The sequence below is a fragment of the Schistocerca serialis genome, chromosome 4 (genome assembly GCF_023864345.2).
Source record: "Schistocerca serialis cubense isolate TAMUIC-IGC-003099 chromosome 4, iqSchSeri2.2, whole genome shotgun sequence".
Lineage (NCBI taxonomy): Eukaryota > Metazoa > Arthropoda > Insecta > Orthoptera > Acrididae > Schistocerca > Schistocerca serialis.
Genome location: NC_064641.1, coordinates 594,979,667 through 594,993,676, shown reverse-complemented (window position 1 = coordinate 594,993,676; position 14,010 = coordinate 594,979,667). Strand labels below are relative to the sequence as shown.

The 14,010-nt window shown below is 39.9% G+C and overlaps 1 protein-coding gene across 1 annotated transcript in view; it reads left to right on the top strand.

The window, feature by feature from the left end:
* The window catches only part of LOC126475352 (choline transporter-like protein 1), a 496,357-nt gene extending 482,942 nt beyond the window's left edge, over positions 1-13,415 (top strand). Inside the window, exon 17 of the mRNA XM_050103165.1 lies at positions 10,605-13,415. Within this exon, the coding sequence (XP_049959122.1) occupies positions 10,605-10,712 (108 nt within the window). The 3' untranslated portion in view covers positions 10,713-13,415. The remainder of the gene's footprint in view (positions 1-10,604) is intronic.
* Positions 13,416-14,010: the final 595 nt, after the last annotated feature.

Genomic DNA, 14,010 nt, shown 5'->3' with positions numbered 1-14,010 from the left:
TGTAGGCAGGTCAGTTGGTAAATCACGTGGGTGCTTTCACACGTGGCTCTGCCTTTGATCGTGTACACCTTCCGGGTTACAGGACTGGAGTAGGTGGTTGTGGGAGGGTGCATGTGACAGGTTTTACACCAGGGGCGGTTACAAGGGTAGGAGCCAGAGGGTAGGGAAGGTGGTTTGGGGATTTCATAGGGATGAACTAAGAGGTTACGAAGGTTAGGTGGATGGTGGAAAGACACTCTTGGTGGAGTGGGGAGGATTTCATGAAGGATGGATCTCATTTCAGGGCAGGATTTGAGGAGGTCGTATCCCTGCTGGAGAGCCACATTCAGAGTCTGATCCAGTCCCGGAAAGTATCCTGTCACAAGTGGGGCACTTTTGGGGTTCTTCTGTGGGAGGTTCTGGGTTTGAGGGGATGAGGAAGTGGCTCTGGTCATTTGCTTCTGTACCAGGTCGGGAGGGTAGTTGCGGGATGCGAAAGCTTTTTTCAGGTTGTTGGTGTAATGGTTCAGGGATTCCGGACTGGAGCAGATTCATTTGCCACGAAGACCTAGGCTGTAGGGAAGGGACCGTTTGATGTGGAATGGGTGGCAGCTGTCATAATGGAGGTACTGTTGCTTGTTGGTGGGTTTGATGTGGACGGACGTGTGAAGCTGGCCATTGGACAGATGGAGGTCAACGTCAAGGAGAGTGGCATGGGATTTGGAGTAGGACCAGGTGAATCTGATGGAACCAAAGGAGTTGAGGTTTGTGAGGAAATTCTGGAGTTCTTCTTCACTGTGAATCCAGATCATGAAGATGTCATCAATAAATGTGTACCAAACTTTGGGTTGGCAGGCCTGGGTGACCAAGAAGGCTTCCTCTGAGCGACCCATGAATAGGTTGGCGTACGAGGGGGCCATCCTGGTACCCATGGCTGTTCCCTTTAATTGTTGGTATGTCTGGCCTTCGAAAGTGAAGAAGTTGTGGGTCAGGATGAAGCTGGCTAAGGTAATGAGGAAAGAAGTTTTAGGTAGGGTGGCAGGTGATCGGCGTGAAAGGAAGTGCTCCATTGCAGCGAGGCCCTGGACATGTGGAATATTTGTGTATAAGGAAGTGGCATCAATGGTTACAAGGATGGTTTCCGGGGGGTAACAGATTGGGTAAGGATTCCAGGCGTTCGAGAAAGTGGTTGGTGTCTTTGATGAAGGATGGGAGACTGCATGTAATGGGTTGAAGGTGTTGATCTACATAGGCAGAGATACGTTCTGTGGGGGCTTGGTAACCAGCTACAATGGGGTGGCCAGGATGATTGGGTTTGTAAATTTTAGGAAGAAGGTAGAAGGTAGCGGTGCGGGGTGTCGGTGGGGTCAGGAGGTTGATGGAGTCAGGTGAAAGGTTTTGTAGGGGGCCTAAGGTTCTGAGGATTCCTTGAAGCTCCACCTGGACATCAGGAATGGGATTACCTTGGCAAACTTTGTATGTAGTGTTGTCTGAAAGCTGACGCAGTCCCTCAGCCACATACTCCCGACGATCAAGTACCACGGTCGTGGAACCCTTGCCCGCTGGAAGAATGACGATGGATCGGTCAGCCTTCAGATCACGGATAGCCTGGGCTTCAGCAGTGGGGATGTTGGGAGTAGGATTAAGGTTTTTTAAGAAGGATTGAGAGGCAAGGCTGGAAGTCAGAAATTCCTGGAAGGTTTGGAGAGGGTGATTTTGAGGAAGAGGAGGTGGGTCACGCTGTGACGGAGGATGGAACTGTTCCAGGCAGGGTTCAATTTGGATAGTGCCTTGGGGAGTTGGATCATTAGGAGTAGGATTAGGATCATTTTTCTTCGTGGCAAAGTTATATTTCCAGCAGAGACTACAAGTGTAGGACAGTAAATCTTTGACGAGGGCTGTTTGGTTGAATCTGAGAGTGGGGCTGAAGGTGAGGCCTTTGGATAGGACAGAGGTTTCGGATTGGGAGAGAGGTTTGGAGGAAAGGTTAACTACTGAATTAGGGTGTTGTGGTTCCAGATTGTGTTGATTGGAATTTTGAGGGTTTTTTTGGGGGGGGCGGGGGGGGGGGGGGGTGGAGCTGGAAGTGGGAGATTGAGTAGATGGGAGAGACTGGGTCTGTGTGCAATGAGAGGAGGTTGAGGTTTGCTGGAAAGGTTGTGAAGGGTGAGTGAGTTGCCATTCCGGAGGTGGGAAACCAGGAGATTGGATAGTTTTTTGAGGTGGAGGGTGGCATGCTGTTCTAATTTGCGGTTGGCCTGTAGGAGGATGCTCTGAACAGCCGGTGTGGATGTGGGAGAGGAAAGATTGAGGACTTTTATTAAGGATAGGAGTTGACGGGTGTGGTTCATTGGCTGAGTTGATGTGTAGATGAAGGATTAGGTGGGTGAGGGCAATGGATTGTTCAGTTTGGAACTGTTATAGGGACTGATGGAAAGAAGGGTTACAGCCAGAGATGGGAACTTTAAGTGTGAGGCCTTTGGGGCTAATGCCAAATGTCAGACAAGCCTGAGAAATTGCCATAATTTTAGAATAATTATCAGTAATAAGTATCACATTAAAACACAAATATCTTTTTAATGTGGTATCACAAAAGACTTTTGCCTCCGTGTTGTATTTACACAGTTGGACATGATTGGAACAAAGAAGGAAACTCACATTTGTTTGTGTTAGTACTCAGCCACTGCAGTCACTGGCTGTGCACTGACACACACACAAACACAACACAAGTTTCCCTGTTCATTCCAATTGTGTCCAATACTGCAAATAAAACATGGAAGTGGAAGTCTTTTGTGAAACCACATTAAAAAGATATTCGGGTTCTTACGTGAGACTTATTATTGATAATCATTATAAAATTATGGTAAATAGAACATGTAATACAATACTGGTTAAAACACTAAAGTTGGCAGTCTTTGTAAACAGAGAACAACTGGCACAAAATCTACAGCTTGCTGTCGAGAAGGAGCTCACTCGGTTCACGGAACATCATGGGTGAGAAAGAGGGTGGAAATAGTCATCATGTTATGGAACATCTTGAGGAGGATTGTTTATGTCTGACATTAGGTTGTACCAACCTAAGACTGTGCACATAGTACAGGTTAGTGTATTTCACGCAAAGTAACAATGATTCAGGAAAGCCCATTATAAAGACAGCCATTTTCAAAACTGGTGTTTCTTTGTACAAATGACTGTGAAATTAAATTAAAGCTGTTGTAATACAATGCAGTGAGCAGAAGAAAGGTTACTATTGGACTCAGTATCATCAGATCATAATTATCATTAAGGCAGTAACTCAGGTTACTTTACCACATTGTCAAGCACTGTGAACCTACAAGGGTTGTTTCAAAAGTAAGGTTCCCAAATCTGTACCCTTACCATGCATGGTGCAATGCGAAATCCGGCAACACCACAATGTTTGCTGGATCCCCCACCACCAATTCCAACAACCAGCGTGGCTCTGCAACGGTCAGTACTGGCCTGACAGCCATAAGCGATGGAGCCTGTCATTGCCGTCACCGCCAGGTGTGAAACATGTGCAGTCATTTGATTTTTGCACGCAAGAAAGTTACTACCTGTAGAAATTCATTGGCAATTGAGTGAAGTGTATGGGGAAATGTGTATAGCATTCAACATGTCCACAAATGGTGTAGGGAGTTTGCCAATGGCCGTAAGGATGTCCACGACAAACAACGAAATGGGAGGCCGTCGATCTCTGACAAAGTTGTGGCAAAAGTTGAGCAAATCCAGCGCGAAGATCAGCGAATCACCATCCGGCAACTGGCTGCTCAAATTCCTGAGACTTCTGAACCTTCAATTGACAGGATATTGAATGAAAAGCTAGGCTACCACAAGGTGTGGTCGTGCTGGGTGCCGCACGTGCTTTCAGAAGTCTACAAACAGCGGCACATTGACTGTGCTCGGAAGTTTTGGAGTGAATGCAACGAGAATAAGGAAGACTTCCTTGATTCCATTGTTGTGGGGGATGAATTGTGGTGCCATTAAGTTACTCTGGAAACAAAACAACAATCGCGCCAATGGAAACACACCGGATCGCCATCACCAAAGAAGTTTAAGCAGCAGCTGTCAGCAGGAAAGATCATGGCATCGGTGTTTTGGGATCAGCATGGTGTACTGCTCGCTGATTTTATGCCTAGAGGGACCACCATAAACTCAACAGGTTATTGCAAGATCTTGAAAAAACTCAGATAGACAATCCAAAATCGTCGTAGGGGAAAACTCAGCAAAGGCGTAAAAGGTTGCACCACGACAATGTCTGTCGACATGTGTCACAACAAATGAAGGAGTTAATTGACAAATTTGGCTGGGATGTCATTGACCACCCCCCTTACAGCTCTGATTTGGCACCCAACAATTTCCATCTGTTTCAGAAATTGAATGAGCACCTATGCGGTTTACGATTCCACATGGACGAGGAGTTGCAAGAAGAAGTTTCCAAGTTTCTCAATAGGTTGGCGGTGGACTTCTTTGAGATGGGAATGCGGAAGTGGATTACTCAACAGAAAAAATGCATGGAAAAAATGGGGACTATGTGGAAAAATAGCTTAAAGATCAACATTTCCAATGGTGTAATCGTTTTTTCGAATAAAAAAATTCCTTGTGTCTAAAAAAAAATGTGGGAACCTTATTTTTGAAACAACCCTTGTATAATACAGGCAGCAGTGAAAATCTTGTTTACCATGCTAACACTATGTTGTATGATCAATAACTTTATGTATTAGTATGCATTTTTTGCTTTGTCCCAAGGCTGACTTTGAGCAGGAATATGAAATTTAAAATGCAGGAAATGCTGTAAAACGTAACTGTTAATGACAGGAAATCACTGTATTGAGAGAATAGGACTTGTGTTAGGACCGACAAAAATGAATGTAAAAAGCAAGAAAATGGAAAACAGAGGGACTTAAAAACAGGTTTCTAATATATTGATAAATTAATAAAATATTTCATGCTATTATGTTGTGGTGGGGTGGATTTCACATTAAAAACCAACATTTTCAAGGAGAATCATGGCTCCTTTGAATGTCCCAATTCACACCCTGGCTTGCGGCTTGCTACTGGCTGATGAGGGGGGAGGGGGGGGGGGACTTTGGGTTGTAAGGTAAAATCCATCTGACAATAGCATAATAGCCTGGAATATTTTATTTGTTATGACATTCCTTGCTGTGAAAGTTTACATTTTGCGATATAGGTAAACCCACAAAGTCTTTGTAACATGAGAAGTGTGTGAGAAAAATATGAGATTGATTTCTTTATCTACCAAAAGTTTTATTATTTTTTTTTTTTTCAAACAATAGTATTGCCCCTTCAAAGTAGTTTCCTTTGGCAGCTATACACTGGCAGAGTCGTTGTTCCCAGTCTTTGTAGCAACTCTGAAAGGCTTCAACTGGTAAGGTCTTCAGTATGTCATCACATTCTTTTGAATGTTCTCCAGAGTCCCAAGATGATGGCCTATTATGACATTTTTCAATTTTGGAAAAAGAAAAAGGTTACAAGGGCTCAGATCAGGTGAATAGGGGGCTGCAGAACAAGGTGGATGCCTTCTGAGGTAAAAAAATTTCGTGATGGAAGTGGACATGTGACGTGGGAAAGTGTCATGATGCAGCATCCACTTGCCTGCAGTGTCCGGTCTCAATCAATTCACCCTTTCCCTGAGCCTTTCATGGACGCCTCTGTAAAACACTTAGTTGACAGTTTGTCCTGGAGGAACAAATTCACAAGAGCATGCACACATTGGACATTTTCATTGGTTTTTAAAGTTGAAGGCCTCCCTGAATGAGGTTCATCTTCAGTGTGTTTTCAGCCTTCCAAAAATGATTTGTGGCGGTGGAGAACTTGTGCTATTGATGGGGAATGTTCCCTGTAGGCCTGTCTCAACATTTTGAAGGTCACACTCATGGATTCCCCGAATTTAACAGAAAACTTGATGGCATAATGTTGCTCTAAATTCAACTGTTCCATTTTTGTAATACGTAATGAAAACACAACTTTAGTGGTGAGGTTCTCAAAACTCACATGATGGCTGTACAGAGCTGAAACTCGGACCCAGCATCTGAAAGGATTGACGAAACAGGTCTACACAAATAGAGCTACACAGTGTTGCCACATAGTTAATTTTAGGTACTGGCTTGCATTTGGTGGTGTTATGTTCTTTATGTTCATAATCATAATATTTTAACCAGATGTATGCTGATTTTAATGTGTTAACGATAATATTATGAAAAGGATAGATTGCTACACACCATACAGAGGATACCTTGAGATTCAGACAGGCACAACAAAAAGATTGCTATACATTTAAGCTTTCATCCAAAAAGCCTTCTTCCAAAGTAGACAACACAGAAACATTCACACAAGCACAACTCACCAATGTGTCTGGCCACTGTGGCCGGACTGCGGACAGCCACTGCATCTACTATGAACAGCAATCTGGTGTGGGTCGTGGGGGTAAGGAGATGTGGGGTGAGAAAGAGAAGGGATAGCAGGGTAGGGAAAGGTGTAGTGCTGCTTGTGGGCATGTGCAGGTATGTGACTGGGAGCAGAAAAGGAGAGAAGTAGAGAAGGGTACACTGACTGGTGGGTGTGTTGGCAGAAGAGACTACTGTTTAGTGCAGGAGTGGGAACAGGGAAGGGGACAGGTAGGCGAAAGACAGAGACCAGCAAAGGTTGGGGCCAGGGCAGTTACAGGAATATAGGATGTATTGCAGGGAGAGTTACCACCTATGGCATCAGTAGTGATGAACAGGGTGCTGTGTGGTAAAGGAATAGGAAGTGTGGAGGAAATGGTTGGCGTCTTTTATATAGGAGAGTAGGTTTCAGGGAATAAGCTGAAGATGTTGATCTCTGAGGGGAAAGTTTCTCTCAGTGGGGGCACAGTAACTGGCCACAATGCAGTTTCGTGGGTGGTTGGGCTTATGGACTTTTGGAAGCATGTAGAAGGTAAGAGTGCAGTGAGAGGTGGGAGTGAAGAGAGATAGACTCAGGGGAGAGGTACTGGGATGGACATAAGGATGTGAGGAGGGACTGGAGATCCTGTTAAATTTCTAGAATGGGGTCACTGGGACAGGGTTTTTAGGTGGATGAATCAGACATCTGGCAGAGTCCCTCCACCAAGTAATCCCTGTGTTTCAAAAAAACCGTGGTGGAACCTTTGTTGGCGGGTAGGATTATAAGGTTGTGATCAGATTTTAGGTGATGGACTGAAGTTCATTCTGCAAAAGTAAGGTTGGTTTTCATGTGAGGAATTTGGGAAACGGTGAGGCAAGGTTTGAGGTTAAGAAATTCTGAAATGTTGACATTTTGTGTTTTCTACTTCAAAAGAAGGCCTTTACGTCAAAAGCTTAAATGTATAGAGGCCTTTTTGTTGTGCTTGTCTGCAACTCAGTGTCTCCTCTGTAAGGTGAGTTGCAATCTATCCTTCTCGTGATATTGTTGTTCCCCCATCCCAGACTTCCCATTCTGCATTTTTATTTTATTTTTTAAATATGTTATTTAATTTCTATTTTTAAAATTAGGGTCATTCTAAAATAAATGAGCTGGAGGCTGTAAAATGAAAACCACTGAAAGGGTTGTACTGCCATTGCCTGTGGAAGAAGGTGTAGTCCCTATAAGAATGCTGAAACTCCAGACTTTATGCTAGAGGGATGTCTACACATACCCACGTAATGACAGAGTGAGAACATGTGTGCGTTGACTGTCTGTGTACTCAACAGTGCTAAAAACAGAGAGATGGAGGCTTCAGAACAAGAACAAATGGGTGTAGTGTGTTTCATTGCAGTAGGAAGAGTACAGAGAATGTAAATTCATCAAAAGAATGGCACAAGTGTATGCAGAGCACTGAATGTCTGTTGCAGTTTCAATGCTGAATCTGACCTCTTGGGCAGCAGATGCCACTGTAACTTACTGGTCTTCAATAATGAGGGCATCCACCTGCTGGACAATGGTGTCAGCAAAGCAGTGTGGTGTTCAAGATTGTGTATCATCAGCCAATGACGTCCATCCTTCCTTGAATCGCTTGTGCCATGTCTTGACTCTTGCAATTGTCATGTAGTGCACTTCGTACACCTGTCCCATTCTTTGATGAATTTCCATTCCTAACACTCTTTCCACTGTCAGGAAATACACTACACCCCTTTGCTCTTTTTTTGAAGCTCCCACTTTTCTATTTTCAGCACGACTGAGTACAGGGAACAGTTGACATTTGCACCCGCTCACTCTGTCACAATGTAGTTGTGTACCCACTCCCCTTTGGCAGTAAGTCTGGGGCCTCAGCACTCTTATTTGGTCCAGATTTTCTTCCCTAGGCAATGGCATAATAATATGTTCAGCAGTTTTTATTTTACAGCCTCCAGCTCATATTTTACAGCCTCCAGCTCATTTCTTTTTGAATGATCATAATACATACCTCTCTAAAAACAAACTTGAAGGTTCAACTTTTGAAGAATCAGATTTGTTCATACTCCATAAACAAATAAATGTGGACTGTGGTACTTACAAGCTAGATCCACCCACAACTTATTTTCTTTGCTTGGTTTTCTTTCAGTTTTCGATTTCTTGTACTTCTCTCAATGTTGGCCCACCTATCATTTTTGCTTCAAATTTTCTTGTATTTTGTCAATTTATATCATGTCTCATTCCACATACCTGAACATTCTGCTCCTTGAAGATATCTGTGGAATATGAGGAGTGAATGAATGAATGAAAAAATTATATCCTACATTTAGAGTTTCTCCCTTGCTCTGGAATTCTGGTTTTACCTGCCCATCTACTGGTTTTACCATTATAATCTTTATTTGCATTTCAATCCCAAGAAAATAACTTTTACTTCTAAATTCTTTTAACTAGCCCTGTATAATTTTCTGTTAAGAATGAGAAAGATCATTTAGCTGCATGATGTTACACTGGGACAACATACATCAACAGAACAAGCTATTTTTTCCTTCAACCATCAAATCTTAGAGTCTTTTAATAATAAATTATCTTCTGTTGGTATCTTCTGTGAGCTTTCTGAGGCCTTTGATAGTGTTAATCATGAAATCCTTGTAGCAAAGGCTGAATATTATGGTATAAGTAGCTCAGTTGGCTCATGGATTAAATCCTACCTAGCTGGAAGAAAGCAGAAGGTCATTTTGAACGACTCTGAGGGGTACTCGGTGTCATCTAGCCAGGGCTCTATTGGCTGTGGTGTTCCTCAGGGCTCTGTACTTGGCCACCTTCTCTTCCTCATCTTTATCAATGATCTTCCCTTGCAAACTAGCTTTAAAACTCACTTTACTCTTTATGCTGATGACACCTCTATTCTCATCAACAAAACTCCCAACCTCAATCTTGAGGAATTGGCCAATATGGTCTTTAGTAAAGTATGTAATTGGTTTGTAAATAATGGATAATGGGTTATCACTAAATGTTAAGAAGACCCAGTTTGTACATTTCCAAGTAAGGAAAAAAGTTGAGGATCAATTAAGTATTACATTGAATGGTAGTGAGTTACTACAAGTTGAGTCAACCAAGTTTCTGGGTGTACACATTGACAACAGTCTAAAATGGTCTGAACATACTTTGTACCTCCACAAAAAACTCAGCTCAGCAACATTCGCTGTTTGTATTATTTCCACTGTATGTGACCGAGACACAACAGAAACTGCTTATTTTAGTTATTTCCATGCACTATTGCTGTATGGCATAGTTTTCTGGGGTGAGCAGCCACTATCCAAAAAAATATTCATTGCCCAAAAGAGAGTTATTAGGGTAATGAGCAGAGTCCAGCCTAGACATTCTTGTAGGAACCTTTTCAGAAAATTAGGGATACTGACAACTGCATGCCAATATATCTACTCTCTGTTATGTTTCATTGGTAAAAATGGACAATCATACAAAACCAATGATTCATACCATACCCACAATACCAGGAGGAAGATGGACCTCCATTGAATCAAAAAAACCTTACTATTGTACAAAAAGGAGTCCATTACATGAGCTGCAAGGTGTTCAGTGCTCTCCCATCACTGAAATTACTTATCCACGAGCTTCCCAAATTTAAACAACAGCTCAAACAGTATTTATTAGATAATTCCTTCTATTCGGTAGAAGAATATTTTAACTGTAATTAATTTTTTCATTTACTAAGTTGATGTGCTATTGTGCATTACGATACTCACAATCACTGTTAACATTACTGTGCCTTTCATTTAGCTATTAAGATCTACCATTTTTTTAAATGTAATTTTTTCTATACCTGTTGTTGTTGTTGTTGTTGTTGTTGTTGTGGTCTTCAGTCCTGAGACTGGTTTGCTACTCTATCCTGTGCAAGCTTCTTCATCTTCTATACCTATTAATGTGTATTTTGTCTTATACCAGATATCCTCTTGCAAGAGGTATTTTTATGTATTCCTTTTGTATGATTTGTAATAATTCTGACACATCCTACATCCATGCGAGTGCCTTGCAGTATTGGATCTAAGGGATATAAATAAATAAATAAACAAATAAAAAATAAAAATAAATAAATACGTATATTATTATTTTTTCATCAGTACCATACTAAGATTTCTGTATGCAGCTGGAGTTCACTTTGATACCTAAATTAACTGAAATTCATTTTCTTTCAGGAGTTTGTGCAGAACAGTAAAAAAGCTCTTGCATTACTAAATGAAAAACAGAGACAAAGCCCCCAAGGTGAAGCCTGGAGTACTTCACCCATCCGCACACCAAATTAAGATTTTTTATGTGAAAAATCACCAAAGGCCAACCTTATTGCAAGGCGGTGAAAAGTGGATTGTGAAGAGGGAAAAGAATATTAATCCATAAATATGAAGATATGTAGATTGTTCTACAATATGATGCATTGCTGTAAATTACCCAGTTACACAGATATTTTCTTAATATTTCACTACGACACTGACTGTTACTTTCAATGTCACTTCCATCTTATTGTTTGATAAGCCCTTATGGCTCTTCATTGCTGTTGACCTTCAGTGTTTTTAAGCTCTTTTATAAATGTGTTTTTGTTGTGTTGCACAACAAAGAAAATAGATTAAGCAAAAAGGTTTTTGTGAGGAGCTATTGTATCTGCCTTTCTGCAGTTCATAGTAATTTGGTAAATAGGTTTTCAAACAGACAACAGCTATAGAAATATTATTTAGTAGAAGAAACTTAATTTTTTGTTGTTTTAAAACTGATTGAAAGGGTTATTCATTTTAGTTCTTGCAAGTTACAACATTGTGGCATCATCACAATTTTTAATTACAGCTGCACTAAGGCCATAAAAATGAAACACAATAAGTGTCTTAATTATTTCTCAGGGATGATGTGACTTGATTCAAAATATATGTGTATGCAGAATTAATATTTTCAAAGATTTTAAGCATTAAGTCTACTACTTATCCTAGGCATGTTCACCACTGTCTTTCCAAGACCTCCAACTAAGATTGACTCGTACTGTTAACAACATGCAACACTTTGGAGAATCTTATGCTGTGGATACACTTTTAGGGGTCTAATTAAGTATAGATAATTTAGGAACAAAGGCACTTTGTGTAAAATTGATTTTAATTTTGCAAATGTTGGAGCTTTAGTTGTCTGGCAGCTTTCTGCCGTTCTTCTGCTCATTCATCTTGACCCTATATTTCTCCAGGAAACTCATGATATTAACGATAGAGCATTTAAATAAATTCTCATATTTCTTTTTTATTTATATCAGTGAACTTTATATCCTTTTTACTCTCTTGAAACTAATTAAAGAAGACTTTAGAATTTGCTTTTTATTTTTGTCATTGTATCTTCTATCTACTCTGTCCACCTGTAAACACATAATTTGCTTTTCAGTCTAAACTAACTGTGACCTGGAAAATTTCCGAAAGAATTTTCTTTCTTTCTTTCTTTTCTGTTGCATGAAGCTGTGTTTGTTAACATGCTTAATGTCATTCCATTTTCAATTCTTATCTGTTCAGGTTATTTTGTTTCTCTTCCAAACCATTAAAATTAAAGAAGAAGCCATCATTAAGCCTTGCTCTGATACCTTGGTTTTTAGTGCATGACTTTCATCTGTGTTGACGAATGTCACATAAGTGATAAATCTCTAAGTTCCTTTTTTAGCTGTAGACTTTTTGTGAAATGTTTTGCATATCAACCTATATAGTGCCATTGTCTTTCAGGTTGTAATTAATTTACAACCAATCCACAAGTAGAACACTGTGATTTTCATCTGTTTACTAGATTTTATCAGTTATGCCAGAGATATATAATCTCAAACAAAAATTACAGTGGTTTTGGATGTGAAATATGGTAAGAAATGGAATTACAGAGACTCAGCAAACACACAAAAAATTATTTAAAATTTAAGTTATCTTGAAAAATGGAGCCTAGACAGAAAAAGTAAGGTAATGAGAGAGAGAGCATTATGATTCCTGGGAGAAACAATAAGACACAGGAAAGGTAGGGCTCCTGCTCTTGGCCTTGTGAATCCAAATCTAAGTCCTTTTCTGTCACTCAGCTCTGCATTTCTTGTCTCTCTCCATCTCTCCCTTGAGATCTCTTCCTAATAAATTGCAGTCCTGACAACTCCTGTTGCAGAATTTATTTATTTCTGAACATAGCATCTTTTGTGTTTATATTCATATTAGAGTTTACTCATGGTAGAGCATGATTTGCGCATTCCAGTAACTTCTTTTACCTTAGTTGTGCAATATTTACAATGTCAGTTTTCTTCAGAAGGCAAATAATAATTTCAAAAATCATACTTGAACATGCCTTTCTGAATAAGCTTTGTAGGTAAGAAGTTAGCTTCCATGAGGACATTTCCTTTTTCCTTTCACTGTTTGGTAATTTGTTAGTTTTTTATGGTGTTTATTGTATTCAAGATAATGTGAGGCCAATATTGTATATCTTTCTAAGTGTGTCTTCATGTTCCACATGTACAGGAAAACCAAAGGTGCATTTTCAAAGTACTGCTTTTCATTGAACTTTACTGTAATTTTTTATAAAATGATTTACTGATGTTCACTCCCAAACCCATTTTCAAAATGTCTTTTATTTTGTACTATAGCCAATTTCAGTATATCTGTATGTAAGTATGTGTGGAATTAATCCAGAAATCTGTGAGAGTTTTATCAGGAAGAATAGTGTCTGCTAATTTCTAGACAGGTCTGAGTGTGAAAAGAAAGACAGTTTTGTGGATCTGTGTGGTACAATTTTTATGTTACCATCTGTAGCTGTTACTTTTACAAGCAATCTCCCAAACCAGCCTCTTTCTGTATGACAAGAGGACACCTGTATTGGAGAGCAACTGAACTGTTTAATCAAAATATTAAATTACTTAGTTTTTAAGCTTCTCATATTGAGAGTATATTATATTTGTATTACATTTGTAAAATTCTTGTACTTTCTGAAATAATTATATATATATATATATTCTTTTATAATATGTCTTGTGTGCTGTTGGGTTATTTCCTCCCTGAAATTCCAGAAACATTTCTAAAAGTAATTCTATATGGTAGTCTTTGTATGCCTCATCCTCTCAAATTAGGATCTGAGCTACCTGCTCCACTTCTCCAACTTTTCCTCAACCAATCCCTCTTTCCTCCCTGAGAAAGGTACATACAAGTTCTGAAAGCTAAGAATAGTATTTTCTGCCTTTAAGTGTCTCTGTTGACAGCATTTGGAATTTAGCCGCCTGAAGATATGTACTGACCATCCATTCCACCTCCTCTTGAGTCTTATTCATCACATATTCCACAAATCCATTTCTGAGCAGTCTTTGAGGGTGTAGAATAAAGAAGCTGCTGTACATTGATTCAATGACTTCAGTAAGACTGTTATCTCTAAAACAATTGGCTATTAATTTCTTCTTTAAAAGATGTAGTTAAAATAAAAGGTCACAAGAAAACCACAAGAATATACTGTCACCCTAACAGGAAATTAGTAAGAACACCATAACAAAGGGCAAGTGAAATTGCATGTCAGACACGATAAGTGTTTGAATCATATTAAAAACATCAGACAAAAATATATCTGGAA